Source organism: Rhineura floridana, chromosome 18 (assembly GCF_030035675.1).
Source record: "Rhineura floridana isolate rRhiFlo1 chromosome 18, rRhiFlo1.hap2, whole genome shotgun sequence".
NCBI lineage: Eukaryota > Metazoa > Chordata > Lepidosauria > Squamata > Rhineuridae > Rhineura > Rhineura floridana.
Genome location: NC_084497.1, coordinates 29,962,201 through 29,981,073, shown reverse-complemented (window position 1 = coordinate 29,981,073; position 18,873 = coordinate 29,962,201). Strand labels below are relative to the sequence as shown.

At 45.9% G+C, this 18,873-nt stretch overlaps 1 protein-coding gene across 10 annotated transcripts in view; it reads right to left on the bottom strand.

Annotated features, from left to right (window-relative positions):
- Nucleotides 1–7,851: 7,851 nt before the first annotated feature.
- The window catches only part of RAP1GAP (RAP1 GTPase activating protein), a 59,220-nt gene continuing 48,198 nt past the window's right edge, over nt 7,852–18,873 (bottom strand). For 6 of the 10 annotated variants that reach the window (XM_061601080.1, XM_061601078.1, XM_061601076.1 and 3 more), the window contains 8 exons: nt 17,535–17,612; nt 14,821–14,930; nt 13,302–13,415; nt 12,975–13,098; nt 11,945–12,047; nt 11,253–11,356; nt 10,704–10,752; nt 7,852–9,881 (listed from right to left, as the gene is read on the bottom strand). In XM_061601080.1, the coding sequence (XP_061457064.1) occupies nt 10,744–10,752; nt 11,253–11,356; nt 11,945–12,047; nt 12,975–13,098; nt 13,302–13,415; nt 14,821–14,930; nt 17,535–17,612 (642 nt within the window). In that variant the 3' untranslated portion in view covers nt 7,852–9,881; nt 10,704–10,743. Of the gene's footprint in view, nt 9,964–10,703; nt 10,753–11,252; nt 11,357–11,944; nt 12,048–12,974; nt 13,099–13,301; nt 13,416–14,820; nt 14,931–17,534; nt 17,613–18,873 lie in introns of all 10 variants that reach the window. The other 4 variants (XM_061601073.1, XM_061601072.1, XM_061601075.1 and 1 more) reach the window with 4 other exon arrangements.

Sequence of the window (18,873 nt, the reverse complement as noted above, 5' to 3'; positions counted from 1 at the left end):
AATGTGGGTGTGATGTGTATGCATTTATGGGTTGAGCATTGTAGTTTGTGAGTCAGGATGTATGTCTTTGGCAAGAGGAAGGCTGAAGAAGGGATCTCTGACTCTAAAGATGTTTCAACATGTGCTGCCAGGTGTTTATTTTTGGAACTTCATGGCTTGGTTGCATTGTGGTTATGTTTTATATTTCATTACATTGTAGTTTCTTAATTTAGTTGTTTTATCTATACATATTGTGTATTGAAAATTATTAAGCAGTATATATAAATATAATGAAATAAAATAAATAAGCAGCAACAGACAGCCACCTAAAAACCGTTCAGACAAGAAAAAAAATCTGCCTCAGTACAGAACCTGGCATTATTCTGTTCCTCATTCATTCTGCACAGCTTGCAGGGACTTTAAATTTCTGTGCAGCTGGGTCAAGAGTCACTTTCTGCTCTCACGCAGGGAAGGAGCAGCTTCCTAATTCTCCATTCAGAATTTTAAATTCCTTGAACAGAGCGGTCCTATCCCTAACATTTGCCTGTGGGATGAAGACAGAATCATTCCCAAAACTCCTTGGAAGCACAATGTTATGATGGCGGCAGCAGTGGCGGGGACTCCACACCAAATACTCTGGCATAATTGTCCGCTGGGACTCTGCCAGCACAAGGGGGAAAACTGGGATGGGGGCAGGAGAGATATCAGAGGAGGAGCAGAAGTTAATCAGAATCTCACACTCCCTCAGGAGTCACTCTTTTCCCATTGCCCATGTAATGTTACAGATTTTAAATAATGTTAAAGATTTTAATTTTAAGGCCCCTGTATTAGGGTTGTAAAATGCCCAGATCACCTTGCCAAGGTGGTAGCCTGTATTCCCCCTGCCCCTCAAGCAGTGGTTGTTATGTGCCTCCAAGTTGACTATGACTTATGGCGACCCTATGAATCAGCGACCTCCAAGAGCATCTGTCGTGAACCACCCTGTTCAGATCTTGTAAGTTCAGGCCTGTGGCTTCCTTGATGGAATCAATCCATCTCTTGTTTAGCCTTCCTCTTTTTCTACTCCCTTCTGTTTTTCCCAGCATTATGGTCTTTTCTAGTGAATCAGGTCTTCTCATGATGTGTCCAAAGTATGCTAACCTCAGTTTAATCATTTTAGCTTCTAGTGATAGTTCTGGTTTAATTTGTTCTAACACCCAATTATTTGTCTTTTTCGCAGTCCATGGTATCCGCAAAGCTCTCCTCCAACACCACATTTCAAATGAGTTAATTTTTCAACTCACAAGTTCACAAATTATAATGTCATTATAATGCCGTCCTGGGCTCCTTTCCTAAAAGAAAGTCCTTCTTCATGCAGTGCATAGTTAAGCTATGGAAGTCGCTCCCAGAGGAAGCAGTGATGGCCACCATCTTGGGCAGCTTCAAAATTGGTTTAGACAAATTCATGGAGCATAAAGCTATCAAAGGCTACTAGCCATGATGCTCTGCAGGCAGAGGCAGCATGCTTCTGAATACCAGTTGCTAGACATTGCACGGAGGGGGGAGAGAGTGTTCTTGCACTCAGGTCCTGCTTGCTGCCTTCCCTCTGAGGCATGTGCTAGTTGGCCATTGTGAGAACAGGAGACTGGAGTAGGTGGGCCCCCTTTGACCTGATCCAGCACGCTTATCTTATGCTCTTATGCGAGGAAGGGCAGGACATAAATTCTGTCCATAGTAATAATAAAAATGTAATTATAATGGCTAATCTTACTCTACGCAAAAATCATGAAGAGAGACCCATCCATTCCGGTGAAAGGAGAAACACAATTTTTATTAATTTTATTTATTTATTTAGTTTAATTTATATACCGCCCTAAGCCCGAAGGCTCTCTGGGCGGTGTACAAAAAGATAAAAACAAGCACAATATATAAATACAATAAATAATAATAATAATAATAAAAACAATAACGAACCAAACAACATCCAAAATACGGAAATGCTGTTTAAAATACACTTTAAAATGCCTGGGAGTATAAAAAGGTTTTCACCTGGCGCCAAAAAGATAGTAGCGTCGGCGCCAGGCGCACCTCATCAGGGAGACTGTTCCACAGTTTGGGGGCCACTACTGAAAAGGCCCTGGTTCTAGTCATCACCCTCCGAGCCTCTCGATGGGATGGTACTCGGAGGAGGGCCTTAGATGTTGAGCGTAGTGTACGGGTAGGTTCATATTGGGAGAGGCGTTCCACCAGGTATCGCGGTCCCATGCCGTGTAGGGCTTTATAGGTCAAAACCAGCACTTTGAATCTAGCCCGGAAACAAATAGGACGCCAGTGCAGACGGGCCAGAACAGGTGTTATATGAGCGGACCTTCTGGTCCGCGTCAACAATCTGGCCGCTGCATTCTGGACTAGCTTGTTTGTTTTGAGTGAGAGTTGAGTGTATCTATGTGTTAACGGCCTTGAAAGTGTGGAGAAGTGAGATTATTTGGACTAATGCAACATCATCTAGGAGTGTCCAACTGCACTAAAAGATCATAGGACCCGAGGCTAGGAGTTTTGAGCTTCGAAGCATATGTTCAATTTGCATTAATATATTCAGAAAATTTACAAGTCCCAAAGGATGGAAGATGAAGGGGAGGTGTATAGAATATCAAAGCCACAATCCCTGAGGAAGTCACAGACCCTTTGGTTTATGAGCCTGCCTGCACACACACTGAGCATTGCAATGCATGTTTTCAATTTTCTCTCACCAGGACCACAAACTATTTTTTAAAAGCGGATTGTTAGTAAAATTATAGAAAATAAAATGTCTGCACCAGAATTCAGACCATGCCAGTGCTTCAGCAAAGACACACATGCTTTAGGAACTGCAGGGTAAATTCTGTAAAACCATTTGGAGGTGTACTAAAGCAACTGATGTTCTGGAAAAACTGACCTTCTTTTAAAAAATACATTAAATTTTATGATTCTAAAATAAAGCCCTCTGGCAACTCAACAGTAGTCCCATCCACGCTGATTTGAGAAAGCTTTGAAGATCTAATGGAAACAAACTCTTCAGCTCCCCCCCCACACACTTGCCTGTAGCCGGTGGGCTTAATCAGAACGTGAGTGAAATAACTAGAAGGTCAAAGGAAGGAAACTCCTGGCGCAGTGGGTGGTCACAGAAAGAGACTTCAAGGGATGGATCCCTGACTCCTTCCGAATTTTTGTGTCAAGGGATTAGCAATTGTGGTTGGAAGAAAAGGCTGTTTCCACATTTTCTCCAGCCCATGTGCCCAGAAAAGGCTGCTTTCTGTTCTCTGTTTTGCTCATGAAGCTGGAAGGAATGTCCACAAAGCAATTGACTGATGGAAAGTCAGAGGGCAAGGAGCCGTGTGCCTAAGAGACATGTAACCTTGGGAAGGGATGAAGTACAATTTTTAAAAACTGAGCTTGCAGCTGTTGCTGATTCTGGCCAAGAATCTAGAACCCTCATTGCAGTATTCCAGTAAAACGTTGACTCACAGTCAACCTCATAAGGAAGGGAGAACACTTTTCTCAGTGTAGCCAAGCCCACTTTAATAGGTTGTCAGCTCAGATGTCCTCAAGTGTTATTGATAGGGCCACAAGGTTTAAATGAGAGAGTGCTTAAAATCAGCATAGCCAAATTTTAATAAGTGGGTTGTAAGTTAAGGGCATTCCCATTTATGATTTAAGGCTACTTCATGTGCTACTGAAAAGGGTGGGAGAGATTAAAGATGGCTTTCTAACGTGGACCAGTGATGGAGCACGGACCTACAGCCCTTCCCCTATATCACCCCCCTCTTCCTTTTGCTTGGAAAAACCATAAGAAAACATTGTCTTAACTTTGTATTATAGTTCAGAGAGAGAAATGGTATTCTCTTCCAGTCTGTTCCCTCCCAACTTCTCCCGCACTCTTAAAATTGAGGTATGAGTGGAACACAATTTTAATTTTGCCTCAGTCTCTCTCCTCATCAGCCTCTTATCTCTCTACTCAAGAAGACTGGGAAAGAGACAAAAATGTGTCTAAGGAGAAACCATTATTAGTATTCCTTCACTTTCCTCATGAAAGTTTTCTCTACAAGCATATGCATTTATTTATAGCCTTTCACCCTCCCCATCAAAACAATCTATAACATTATTTTTTTTGGGGGGGGGGAGAGATCTCTGATGCCTTTCAGCGTCTGCTGAAGGCCTTCCTCTGTGTAATATTTTTAAAAAGATGTTTAAGTTTTTTAAAATGATTTTAAAGATGTTTTGTTTTTAATGTTTATAGATGTTTTTCGTGCCTTGTCATTTGCTTGCCCTCCTGGGCTCCTTTTGGGATGAAGGGTGGGATATAAATCTTAATATTATCTGTATCTATATCTATCTCCACATCCAGACTTGCATGTTAACGTTCTCAGAACAGGTTTTAAGTACCAAGAATGAGTAACTGGAACTAAATTTTGACTTTTGAGAGCGCCTCACCACAGGCAAAAAACTAGGCCTGTGCTCACTATGAGTCTAAAATCAGCCTGTTTCTCAAATCTGAAGTAAATTATTAGCATCCAGGCATGGATAAGCTGTATGTGTGTGTAAGCATGAAACAGAGCAAATTTTGTGTGCTCAAAATGGAAAAATATTTATTTACTTTGGTATTTTTATGCTGTCTTTTGGGGGACGTCTCAAGAGTCAAGGCAGCTCAGAAAAAAAATTGTGTCAGAGAAAGACTGAGAAGATAGTTATTGGAGCAAATGTTGTGTGCCCAAAATGCAAAATATGTATCTCAGTATTTTTACGCCACCTTTTGGGGCAGAGAAGCCTTCTCAAGGAAGCTCACAAAATAATGTGTGTGTGTGTGTGTGTGTGTGTGCATGTGCCACCCCTCATAAACAATTTAAAAACCAAAACAAGTATAATGTATTTTAAATTGCTGTCACCTACCCTGTGACCTTGTGATGAAGAGCAGTTAATAAATCAAATTATTGTTGATAGGTTGTACTGAATTTAAGTCCTAGTCAGAACAGACCCATTGGAATTAATGGACATGGCTAATTTAGGACTATTGGTTTCAACAGGTCTACTCTGAGTAAAACTTCATTGGATGCAACCCAATTAATGCTATTCCCAGACCAGCAATCCACAGAAAGCACAGAAGAAAATAAGCAATGGCAGTTTAAAAATCTGACCTGACATTATTAATTTAAAGCAACTTGAAACAAACTAACAGGTCTGTAAGCCCTGTTGAAAAAGCAAATTAAAGAGAAGGCCAAAGATACATCCCACAGGAAAGTGGGACTTTCACAACAAATGAGGCCCAAACTTAGCTAGTGCAGTCCTAACCATAGGTAAACAACTATGCACCTCAGCTTAAACCTCTATTTTTTATATTCTGCTTAATATTTCAAAAATCTCTAAGCCATGTAATCTGAGGTGAAGAACAGCACCTGACACACAATATGTGTGTGGAATAAAAGGGGAGGCCTAATATCCTTTCTCCTCAGAAAACACTTTGGATTCTCTATAAAGACACAAGGCCAAAATGATGGTTGCTATACTGCAACTGGCAAAACTGACACCTGCTTGTTGTTTCCCAGAAAAGTGTCTCTCTTTGTAAATAAAATCCGCTTTTTTCTTCCTTCTAGAAATATTTCACTTGATATATGAAAGAACTTTCCTGTCAGGAATAAGCCATTCCTTCATACAGGGCAGAATTTCTGTATTTAAAAACAAAACAACACACACACACCCTTGCCCAAATAGACACCACTCAGTGCAGGAAAACGTCCAGCTAATTGTCAATATCAGTTTCTCTCAGGCTGAGGTGAACAGCTTTCCTTCAGTACAGATTTTGGAATCACTGATAAAGGAGCAAAACAGCAGCCATTCTGAAATCACTGATAAATGTCTAAAATGGCAACTATTTTTGGTACACTAAAAACAACCCAAATAATACTCATTTTTGTTCAATACTAGCTTTTTTGCCCAACTGAAGAGTCATTCCAATCCCAACTGTAACCAAACTTTATCCTCATCATTTGTAACAGGGCTTTTTTGTAGTGATACTTACCGGTACTGAGTACAGGCACCTCTTTTTTGGCAGCCCAGGGCAACCATTTTGTGCTGGCATTTTTATGAAGGTACGAGTACCAGCACCTCATTTTTTACAAAAAGAAAAAAAAAGCACTGTTTTGTACCAGTTAACAAATATGCATGGTGGTTTTAGAGAGTAGAAATTTTGGCAACTGTTCCCTGGCCCTTGCAGAGTGTCCCATGTAAAATTTGGAAGATGGAAGGCAAGAGAGGAAGAGAAGGGAGATGGTGGGGCAGAAGGCAAGAAGGCAAGGAATGTGAATTTCCGCAACTGCATTTTCTCAGTCTCTCTCCCTATCCTGGTCTCTTCCTCTTTCCATTGTTCTCACCCATTATCTGAAACTGTAAGAATGTCCAGAGGGCAGAAGCGTTTGGCCTGTTGTAGCAAAAACAACAAAACTCACAATAACGCTCCATGCATCTGATAGTGGACTGTAGTCCGCAAAAGCTTACTATGTCACAATAAAACCTGTTACATCTTCTTAAGACGCGCCCACAAGCCTGTTGATTTTGGCACAACAGATGTTAACAGACACAACTACCCTTCTGGAAGTCATTGCAAAGCTCTTTTGAGATCTTAAATTGTAAGCCTCTTGGGGGCAGAGCCCTGGCTAATTCAAGCTGGTGTGGAAGCTGATGGCAGTCTTCATATGTATAAGAAAAGCCCTGCATCTGGCTGAAATGGTACTTTATACAATGTTTAATGCAGGGACGGGGAACCTCAGGGCTGGGGGCCAAATGTGTCCCTCCAGCCTTCTCTATCTGGCCCTTGGGACTCTCAGGCCATAACCCTTTTTGCCTGACTGGAACGTGTCCTTTAACACCAATAATGCCTCGTGCTTCCCTAGATGGAGAAGAGAGAGGGGCGTGTTTGGAAACTAGCCTACTATACAAGGGCAAAATTTACATTAATTGCTCTGCCTGCTTTTGCCCCTGGCTCCGCCCACCACTAGCATGTGGCCCCTGGAAGGTTGCCCAGAAAGGAACGTGGCCCTCAGGCCGAAAGAATTTTAATGCTTACCTCAGTGACAGCTTTTCTTCAGCTGCTCTGTTGTCAAGATTCAAACTTTTCTGCAGGCGCAACTTCAAAGCAATGGAAGCCAAGGGTGGGTGGTTTTGCTGCAGGCCTGTGGGTGGCACTGGATCCCCCCCAAACACTATCAATAGTATGAAAGGAGCCCCCACTTTCTCCCTGCCCCCTTCTGCCAGAGGCTAACCTGTGCCTCAAAACCAGCCTTTGCCAACCTGGATTAAAACTTCCATCCTCAGCCCAGGTTAATACAACCATAAGGATATAGGAAGATAGCCTTCTCCATATATTTGTCTAAACCTCTTTTAAAGGCGCCCAAATTGGCAGACATCACTGCCTCTTGAGGGAGCAAATACCATATTTTAACTATGCACTGTGAGAGGAAGTGTGCTGGCTGGCACTGATGGGAGTTGTAGTCCAAAATATCTGGAGAACCCCAGTTTGGAGCAAGGTTACTGTAGTATCTTACACAAAGCTGCCAACAGTCATAATGATTAAGATGCATGTGGGTATCCAATGCAGAGGAAAATAATGCTTCATATACTCAGAGACATTTTTCCCCTCACGTTTCAAAGGCAGTTTATCAGCCATGGTGGACAAGCTACAGGGACTGGCTATCATCCTATGTGCAGCCTTGTTTGGGGCCACTGCTTCTCCACATGTTGGTTTGATCCAACAAGGCTCTTTCTGTGGCAGCCTGACATAATCCTGCAAAATCCTATGAAAGTAAGCCCACGCCCCACATCCCACACCACCTCTGTCAGGGAATGAAAAGGGATGCACAGGTTTTTCATTTATTTTCCAGCCTGTATATCTTAAAAAGCATTTTACAAATAGAATCTTCTTACAATAGCGATAAATAGAACTTTTTTTATACATATGTCACTGAAAACACCAACACAATCTTGGAGTTTAAAAATTAAAAAAAAAACGGAGAAGGAAACCTTAGTTTCTGAACATTAATTTAAAATTTCATGGATTTTTGTGCATATTTTAAAAAATAAAGTAACAAAAACAGAGGGCAGGGCAGAGGGGGGAAGGGATGGATACACACAGTACAGACAGAAAAATGGGCCCAGATGTTCACAGAACTGTATCTAGTCACACCTACAGAAGGCAGTTTAAAATAATATATTGACACTTTTGGGACCTGGGCACACTCTTCCCTATCCCACACATTGGCAGCTTCAGGCGGACAGAAAGCCAATCAAGGTGTGTCACAAATTAACAGTGCGGTCCCCCAAAAAACTGTACAGCATGGAAGCAGACTGGCCATTGCATGGAGAAAGGGCCAAGGGCAGCTTGGAATTGTGCCACAAATGATAAACTCCCACTAGAGAATATGGCAATGCACAACTGTCAAGCCCCATCCTCCCCCCTACTTCGCTTACGGCACCCTCCACCTGTCTCCTCGTTTTTTCTCAATAAAGAGGATGTGGCATGCAAAGAGCTGTGGTGGCTTATGCAGGCTGCCTTGGGCCAGCTCCCACCACCACCAAAAGATAAACTGGACAGAAGCAGTTCACCGGATGACGTTCCAAGTGCCTTGGATGCCAATTGACATATGGCAAAAATTAAGTAAATAAGAGAGTTTCCAATGATTGTCAGCTCTTTGGGATAAACGTCAAGATGATGGGGAGAAGAGCCAGGTGCTGCCTGGAAGGAGGGCTCCCCCATACCCTGCTAGTCAACCCCCGTGTTGGAGTTTAATTTGGGAATTATGATACAAAGTTACCCCAAGTTTGCACACCAGCCTCCAACTCTCCCCGGCTCCCGTTATTGCTGGATGTACCACTAGAAAGTAAAGATTTCAGACATGGATAGATGGACACAGCAATGAGGCTCAGCTGGAGACAGAGGGTGTGTGTGGAATGCCAGATGTTGCTGTGCCCCCAGCCAGAGGCAGCTGCTTCTGAAGGAAAGTAGCTGATGCTCTGGGCTTGGCACCCACTGGCAGGAGGTCAAGGATACACAAGACAACGAACTGGGTGCACGGTGGACTGACTGTTTTACAAATGGTTAGTCAACTGGAGAAGCAGAAGTGGAATCGTTGCTCCATGCTGGCCTTCCACGAACCACAAGCCAGCTTAGAATCCACAGCCACAAGGCTTCCAGAACAGGGCCCGGGGAATCTGCTTCTTGCTGCCTTCCCCTCATGCATGCTGAAATGCTGGCTTAGAGAACCAAAGTCTCATAAGTCCTCTGCAGTGCACGAGCAGACAGCTGAGCTCCATTTGCTGTGCTAGATTCCCTCTTCCAAGGTAGCTCCATGCAACAGTTGTGCCCATGGTTCTCCGTGTGATGCAATGGCCAGGGATACAGAAACAAACCACTGCCCCTTCCTCCTTCAGACTAGCCAAACACACACCACCAAGGAAAAGGGGTGGCAAATCTGGTTGTGGGAGGGAGCCAGGTGGCATTTAGTGTCTTTGTGTGTGATTGTCTACATTTTGACTCAAAGGGTGTCTTGATGTCCACTCAGTTCCAATCAGGCCCGGCAGCCATTGCAGGCCTCTCAGTTGGTTAGGGAAGTCTTGAGCACAGCTCACGGAAGGGAGGAGGATGAGGTGGGTTCATCAGGAGCCTCTTCTGAAGGCCCAGCCACTAGTTTCCCCCTGCTGCCTCCAGCGCCCTGGGGCAATTCCATTCCCAGCATGCCTTGCTGCCCCACGAGAAGCAACCGGAAGGAGAGGGAGGAGGCACCTGCTTATGGTGGAGGCTTCGGCAAGGATGTATTTCCGGCCAGACAGTCTGTTTGTGCCATGATGAAGATGGGGGCTTTCCGCAATTCCCTCAGCTTGTGCTTCTTCACTGTGTGCTGTACGGCAGGGCGGAGGAGGAGCAGAAAGTCAGTCTGGGCAAGGCGAGTGCACAGTACAATCCCTAAAGACGTCCTGAATCTTTTAGGATGGGGATGGGATTGAAAGACTGAAGGTGAGTCAATTAGACAGGAGCAGGGAGGACCACAACGAACAGGACTGCACTGTTGTGACTGCACAATATGGAGCTCCCCCCCCCCGCTGACTTAATCAGCTGCTCCAGGCTCTTTCCACACACACCACTTTTGGAGCCACATTTTTTGCTGGGGAGGGCGTGTGTGTGTGCAGAAATAGGGAGAAGAAAGCAAGGAGCAAAAGATAAGGGAATGTGTGTTACATGAATTTTGTCCCACAGAGACTGTCTTCACGAGGGAGAGTCATTAACGGAGCTATAAAGGAAGGGTTTAGAGGTTTGTGGGATGTTCTCCCCCACCCCAGGCAGAATTCTTCAGGATAGGAAATTGCAGCCCCACCACCAGGATTCTTCCTCCTCCCATTCAGAAGTCTCTGAGGTACCATGACACCCCAGGGTGAACTGGGAGATGGAGGGCACATTCTCAACTGTTTGGGCACCAGGAAGACTTGCCCAAAGTCCTGGCTTGCTCAGTGCTTCTGTGCCAGGTGTGGGGGGCAACCTTTGGCCCTCCAGATGTTGCTGAGCTACAACTCCCATCAGCCCCAGCGAGCACGGCCAATGGCTACCGATGATGGGAGTTGGAGTTCAGCAAGATCTGGAGGGCCAAAGGTTCACCCCCCCACACCTGCTCTATGCCCTGTGTTGGGAGGCAGGGCGAACCCGGAGAAGCAGAAGAGGGTCTGACCTTGTGGGGAGACACATCCATGGAGGCTGGGCGGGGAGGGCTAGCAGCTCTGCACGGGACACACAGAAAGGACAACATTAAAACCACGGCCGCAATATGCAGGGGGAGGGGCATGACCACAGAATGGATCAGTTCATGCAAGGGAAATCCCAGGTGCCAGCACCCAATGTCCACAACCATGGTCACCTCCCAACCTGCCCCAACTCTCACCCTCCCCACTGACTGACAAGCGTTTCCAGGATACAAACTCCTGCATAATCCTTGCTTTTGCTGTTACAGTTCCATATCCGTGGCAAGTACTGCCATGGATAAAATCAGTCACCTCCCCAATACCCCAATGCTGTCCTTTTCCAAAAGGACCCGTGGGCAAAGCAACCCCAGTCACCTCCTCCCCCCGTGTCTCACATCATTGCCTCTTCCTTCTCCCAGTGGTCTGCATCCTAGCTCCTGGCACCAAGAGGCCTCAGCCACCCCCCACCCAACAAACCTGAAGATTGTGTTTGCAACCAAAAAGTTGTCAACACAACTGTTGCCGACAGAAGCACTCACCGGGTGGGGAGGTTGCAGCTCTGAGTTTTCCAGCTGGATTTTGATTTCTGGACAAGAGGGATCTGTTGATTTCCTGGGGTCTGGTTGGGGAGAGCGAGAAGGGCCTATTAAGATGGAGAAAGAAGGTGGGGGGAATTAAGAGGCAGCCAGAGTTGGTTTGAGTCATGAGCTGAGGTGGGTGGAACATCCTGCCCGATCCTTGGGAAAGGAATCCGAAAGACGCAGCTCAACTTTTGAGTTTGTGACTGGAGTGGAGGCGGGCCAGGTGACTCAGAGAGGCAACCACGACATCAGGACTTGTTAACATCTGTTTGTAACATATCACGCACCTATGCAGACTTCCTTTCTTCGTAGACTTAATTAATTTATCCAGAATAGGGACGGAGAAGAAATTCAGTTCAGTTTGCATTTTACTGTGAACCTCATCTACATTTCCCACAAACCAAACCAAACCCCACATCTATCCTCTGAAATGTGCCCTTCAAATTTTGTGATGTGGTTCTCCAACAGAATAATGTGTATAAAAACAAGTGTATTGGGGGGGGGCATGTACATCAAAATGCATATACACATGAAGGAAAAGAACATGCAAAAGTGGAGTATATTAGCTTGCAAACATAAAGCAACGACTGCACACAGCTCTTCCCTGATTAGAAAGGGGCACATAAGACAAGGTCAAGGGGATCCAATACCTGGAGAGCTGCCCCCACTGGTGGTGCTCAGGCTGTCGTCCAGCCAGGTGCTGTAGATGAAGGAGTCTCGCTTGTGGGGAGTGCCTGATGAGGACTGGCTCTCCTGGGGAACACAGAAAGGAAGACCATGTGTGCGTGTTTGAACACGGACAGGGACTGAACAGCAGAGACCCCGTCTTGCTTTCTCCTGGTACTAGAGAGAAAACTGTCACCTCCTTTCCTGAGATGAGAATTCTCTCAGCATTGCTAAGCTGATTGCTTTATCGCCTGTCACTGCTGTTGCGAAGGGTGGCTGTGCTGATTCTGTAATGGAACTGTCACTACCTGTACTTTTTGCAATTCCTTTCCCTTTGCTCTGACAGCTTCCTTACCACATACACACACACACCTCTCTCTCTTAGAACCATGTGCGTTATAAGCGTTTCTATATTTTGTGCGTTTCTGTATTTTGGAAAGTTGTTTGCCTGTTCGCTATGCATCTCGACATCTCTTAAGACATTGTAACCAAATGTTGCATCATAGTTTCCCAGGTCAAGGAGCAGGTTTTTGTCTGTTTTTGGATACAATTGGGTGCCATTTTGAATCAAGATGGCAGACTGAACTTTTCAAAGCTGCACTAGTTTTAACTACTGATCTCAAAACTGCACCAATTTTTGAGTTTCTGTGAATTTCCGAGCAATGCCAGACACAAAGCTGCTAGCATAGATTATATACCTGCAAACAGGGCTTTTTTTGTGATGGCACTTACCAGTACGGAGTGCCATCGCCTCATTTTGTGCGGGTACCATGGCATATATGTAAGTACTGGCACCTCGTTTTCTGCCAAAAAATAGCACTGCCTGCAACTAACTAACTAACTATACACACACACACACACCCAACAACTAGTGGGGCACTGCAGTTTATTGTAAGCTGCCTCAAACTACCCAAGTAAATTAACTGAGGACTGTATGAGCATTGCCCTCCCCCTTCCCATCCTCTCCTGCTCAAGGCACTGGCTACCAAGCTCTGCCCCTCAAGAGCCACTTACCACACCAGTGTCTTCATCATGGCCACCTTCGTGCTCTTCCACCACGCTGCCAAAGCTGCTGGCGCTGGACGAAGAGCGTGAGAAATCCTGCAGGGCATCTGGTTTTTGGGCAACAAGATCTAGCCTGCAGGGACAGAAGAGATGCACTCAGAAATAAGCTGAAGCTCTGCCGGAGATCCAAAACATTGGCCCAGGATTAGACAACGCTCTCGTTTTCCCAACAGAGTTGCCCCCTCTGCAGGGAGTGGAAACTTTCAGCAATTTCTAGACCTGGACAAACCAGCCTTTGACATGACAAACTCCGACTGCGGGGTGTCGGGTGCCAACCTGTTCTTGGTGGTGGGCATCTCTGGTGAGCTCTGATTGGACGAATTCTCAGACTTGGGCTCCTGGGATACGTGGCCACTGTCTGGGGTCTTCTGGGTCCCATTTGGGCTTTCCCTGCGGAGAACACAGAGTTAAATGTTTGCAGGTCAAGTCAAGAGAACTTGGGGGCAGGATGATGGCCAGCACTGCTGTAAGTTGCTGTGGCTGACAGGAGCACAGCCATGCTGGATGGGGCAAAACTGTCTACTTTGGGTTCTCTCCGTTACTCGTTTCTCGAGTCTCAAATTCAGTTCTCCACATTGCCACATCATTTTGGATTTTTTTTCATCAAAAAAAGTTCCCATGAAAATTCTTCAGTATTTGAGTGCGAATTTCTCCTAATATACACATACATGTCTGTATGCAATTCTGCCTAATGTACACTTTTTTTGCAGAGCAATTTCCCCTAATATAACACATGTTTGCATGTTATTTTCACCAATATGTATTTCTACGCACACTTTAGCCCAGTGACTATGCACTTTTTGTACACAAGACTTAGCAGAACTGCTTTGCAAAATTCGGAGAATTGCAAGTTTTGAACATGGCTGGATTTCAGTTGTTGTATAATTTCAGAAAGTGTGAATTAATTAGGTCCACCTTTAAATGCAAACTGAATCCAATTTCTCCCCCATCCCTAGCTGGGGCTGATGCGGGCTGTAGTCCATCTGGAAGGCACCATGTTAGCAAAGGCTAATTTAATGGCATCCAATTGCTCCGAGGGCTTGCTTTTCTCCCCTTTGATGCAAGCCTACTGAGACATCCCACTGAGTGAAATGGGACCTACTCTCAGGTAACTAAGTTTGTATGGGATTGCAATCCTACTGTCTCAGTTGCTTTTAGTTTGCAATAGTTAGTGGTCTTAAGGCTTTGTAAAAAAAAAAAGATAAGTAAATATTAATATATACACATACCCAAGATGAGAGAACATCACTTCTGGGGCAAGTACACTTCCCTAAGCCTGCCCCAGAAGCAAAACTCTTGGGTAGGTGATTTTTCCTGCTAAGAACTTAAGAGACCTGCTGGGTCAGGCCAGCGGGCCATTTAGTCCAGTATCCTGTTCTCACAGTGGCCAATGAGATGCCCACAAGCAAGATGTGAGCACAGCAGCAACTCTCCACACCTGAGGTTTCCAGCAACTGCTTGCAAAACAGTTTGCAAAAACGGGTACGTTAGCCAAATCTGCATCCAAAAATGTGTTTATTCGGAGAAATGTGCTGAAGAATTTTCACAAGGATAAAAAAATAAATAAATTACAAATTGCAGCAGAAATGTGGAGAACCGAATTTCGGATCAGAAAAAAATAGAAACCAAGAGGACCAAAACTGACAGACCTTTCCATCGCTACCGAACGCACAGGGTATGTAACTAGAATGAGGAAATAGGCTCTGGCACTGGCAAGCTGGAACAGTGAGGTAGTGTGGGCACAGAAGGAAAACTTCTCCCTTCCCCCCCTCCACTTTGTCCCTCTGCACCCCACCTTTTCTCTTGAACCTCCTGAATGTTCTCGATGCCGATAGCGCTGCTTCGCCTGGAGCTGAAAGGCCCCGATTTCTTCCGTGTCGGACTCTTTCCAGGAACTATCAAGGACTGGAAAAGAGGCAAGCCCATCAGGCAGAGAGACCAAGACTTGGGGATGGGTGTGGCTGCTGCTGAAATAGGTGAGTGGCAGGAGCTTGTGGGCAAAAGGCTGGTGCCACCATGGGTGTTTCCATGTATAGATATAAGCAGAGCTAACTAGCTACCATCATGTTTCCCAGAAAGGATGCTTAGAGATGTTACCTCCGCCAAGAGGAAGAAAGCAGTATAACGATATTCTTCCAAAACTGCAGTTCCCATGGCTCCCTGTTATGGGAGCCATGGTAACTAAATTTTTAACCAGATTAAGGCTATAATACAGGTGTGTGTCTGCTTGATCCAACCCTGGGACACTCAGGGATAGCCCCCCCCCCAGCGAGCAGCAACCCCATAAGGAAGATTCCTCAGTTGCTGCAGCGCAGAAGGAACGGAGAAGGATTTGCACAGACAGTGAGGGCAGTCGTGAATTGTTTATCGCCCTCCATGACATTATGAGGCGGGGCACAGGGAGTCATGCAAGAAGGGTTACACTTCACTTCTATGGTACACAGGAAGAGTCCCTCCCTTGGGAGCCAGCGATTCTGTGCTGCGGGGGAAGAGGGAGAATGAGGGGCTGGGGGGATGGAGTGGGGGGTGAATGGAAAGCACAAGGGGGATGTCAAGGGCATTCTGTGGGGCTGGCCCACTCCTCACCCCACCATCACCTTACATAACTTTTTATTTATTAAAAACAAACAAAAGAACCCAAGGAAATTGGGTTCATTTTAGGACAGCAGCAAGAATAATAATGGGTTGTATCCAATACGAATGCTAATTAGAGTAGACCCACTGAAGCTAATGGACGCGACTAACTTAGGTCCATTCATTTCAATGGGTCTACTCTGAGAAGAACTAACATTGGGATGCAACCTAGCATTTTCTTACAGTGGGTTCTTCCCCCTTCTTAAACCCCAGAGAAATCCCTGGGGCTGAATTCCAACCCATACTGTAGGAGAACCTCAGGCCAGATGTTGTTGGACTCCATCTTCCACCATCATCCCTGGCCACCAGTCCTGCTTGCTGCAGGGACTGATGGGAGTTGTTGTTTAGCAACATCTGGAGGGCCAAAGGTTCCCCACACCTGTCGCAGGCAAATACTACCTACTTTCATAGGAGGAGATCCCCACATCCTAGCCATGTCCCAAACTGGTCAGGAAGATTGTTTGTTGCAATCCTAGTTTATCTTCCAATAGTAATAGAAATAAAATAGCATTGAAAGACTAGAATCTGGGGCAGGGGGAGATTCTCCACCCCCAAACCCCACATATTTTGAAATACTGTTGTTCAATGGAGTTTTAATATTTTTGTTAAACTTGGATAAAAAAATGGTTTTTTTAAAAAAAAAGCAGACCCAAACCCAACCCTGAGCATAGCCCTCCTGCTCATTTTGTCAGTTTTCTATTAAAAGTATGAAAATTCAGTATAATTTGAATTTGGAGTGTGTGTGAGAGAGAGAGAGAAAGACAGAAAGAGAGAGTGAAACAGAGAGAGGAGGTTTCAATACTACTATAAGCAAATCTGCTTTTCCATTGGGATGGATGGATAGTTTCCCCCTCCAAAACATAAAAACAAATTAAAAGAAAAAGAAAAATGTCTCTCCAAAGGGAGTGAAGCAGGTTTACCAGAGAAAACTGCAAGGCAGAATAATCAGATCTTCTCACTGGCATGAGCTGAGATGGTCTGAGCATTTTGGCAAAGATTCACTACCGGACCTTCCCAGAGCCCTGTAGGAAGGAGATCCGCCCATCGAGCCTTTCCCGTTGGCCGGGGGGTGGAACCTATGCAGTCCTCCAGATGTTGCTACGACTGCAGCTTCCAGCAGCCAGCACGGCCAGTGGTCAGGCATGCGTGGCGCCCTCCAGATATTCTGCACTACAGCACCCATAATCTCTGACCATTGGGCCAAACTAGTGAGGGCTTTGGGGGTTTTCGTCACACGCGCGTAAGAACAACCTGTGGGATCAGGCCAAAGGGGCCCCTGTAGTCCAGCCTCCTGTTCTCACAGCAGCCAACCAGATGCCTCAAAGGGAAGGCCGCAAGCAGGACCCAAGTGCAGAAGAACTGCTCCCTCCACCTGTGATTCCCTGCAACTGGCATTCAGAAGCATACTGCTTCCAACAGAGGAGGCACAGCATAGCCAGCATGGCCATGGAGGGCAAGGCTAATCCCCTTTTAAAGCCATCCATGTTGGTGGCCATCACTGCCTCCTGTGGGAGCAAATTCCATCGTTTAATTATGCACCGCGTGAAGATTTTCTTTTTTCATTTTGGTCTGTCCTAAACATTTGTTGGAGAGCACCACATTGCCTATCCCTGCTGCAGTTCAACATCACCTGGAGGGCCACAGATGTTTGCCGGCCCTGCAATAAATCATTCATTCTCCCCAGTCTTTGCAGGAGGGAGCAGCAATTATTAACCTGGGTCTTCCCCCCCCCCATCCCCACCTGAGGTCCAGAGGAAGGAACCAGGGGTTGGGTGTGTCCCTCCAGCATGCAGGAGGGTGGGAGTGGAGAGAGGGGGCGGCCATGGGGCAAAAGGCAGAGAGAGAGAGAGAGAATGAGAGAAAAAAAACAGCCACCTCTTCTATGGTTCCTATGCCTATGGCGCTGCCTCGACGTCCGAACCTACTTGGTGCTTTTCCAGGGACAAGCAATGACTGTGGCGAGTGGGCAGGGAGCAGGGGGGGGGGGAGAAGACAGACGGGGATAGGAGGGGGAGGGGAAACAAAGGAATGAGAGAGAGAGAGAAAGAAAAAGAAGTCATGCCAAACAAAATGGCGCCTGGTCATCCTAACAATAGCTAAAATAAAAAGGCAGCTGCGCGGCCAAGTTCCCTGGATGGAGGTGGGCGTGGAATCAGCATGGCAAGAGAATGGGGGGGGGGAACAAGCTGCAGAGACTTTGGGGGCCCTGCTGCAAGTGAGCGTTTGGGGCATGCATGTGGTAATTGTTTACTTTGTAGCCAGCAACTCTTCCCACCAGCAGCTGGAGAGAAAGCCAAGGACTGTGGGCTGGGAGCAGCAGAAGTGGCCTTGAAGGAGGGGGGCAGCAAGAACAACTCTTCTCCCTTCCTGCCCTCCCCTCACTAAGCCCATTTCCCTGATCTGACCACTGCTGCCTCCCCCCCCCCCGGTCTTATTCCAGCACCCTCACTCATGCTGCCTCCAACCCGTCACAGCATGGGACTCAGAAGTCATGTTGGGTTCAAATCACACACACACACGGCAGATGGAATAATGATCTTTTGCACCTTTCAGGAGGGTGCTGGTTTGAGTTAGCAATTGCAAATACATAAAATACATACATTGTTGTAACCCCCCCCTGAGACCTCTAGGTGCAGGGCAGGCTAATAATAATAATAATAATAATAATAATAATAGCTTCTGTGTATGTGTGTTGAAGGGTTCTGTTTAAACTATTTCATGCTGATCAATTCAGAGGAATGGGACATGCAAATCTCATGTCTCTCGCACTAAGAAAACACTTCATACTCCTGCACAGAGAGACTTTGGCAGAATAAAAACCACATGGACCACCTCCTTCTGCCTTTTCTTTTTATTCTCTCTCTCTCTCTCTCTCTCTCTCTCTCTCTCTCACACACACACACACACACACACACAGAGGCAAATATTGCTGTCTTGCCTGGTGATTCCCAGCTGTTTTCAAGTCTTCCCTCTGTTTCAGCATGGAGCGCAAGTGCCACCTTGTGGCCACTTTTAGGCACTGCACACAAAATGTTCCTCCTTGGGCAGAATATATCCCTAATAAGCACCAGCAGCTTGAGCATGACAAACAAATCTGGGGAACTGAGGAGGAGGAGCACATGTGCTTTTCCCCCCTTTCATTTTTCGGGTAGGAGCGTCCCCATACTGAGGAAGCCACCTTACACCAAGTCAGACCATTGGTCTATCTAGTTCA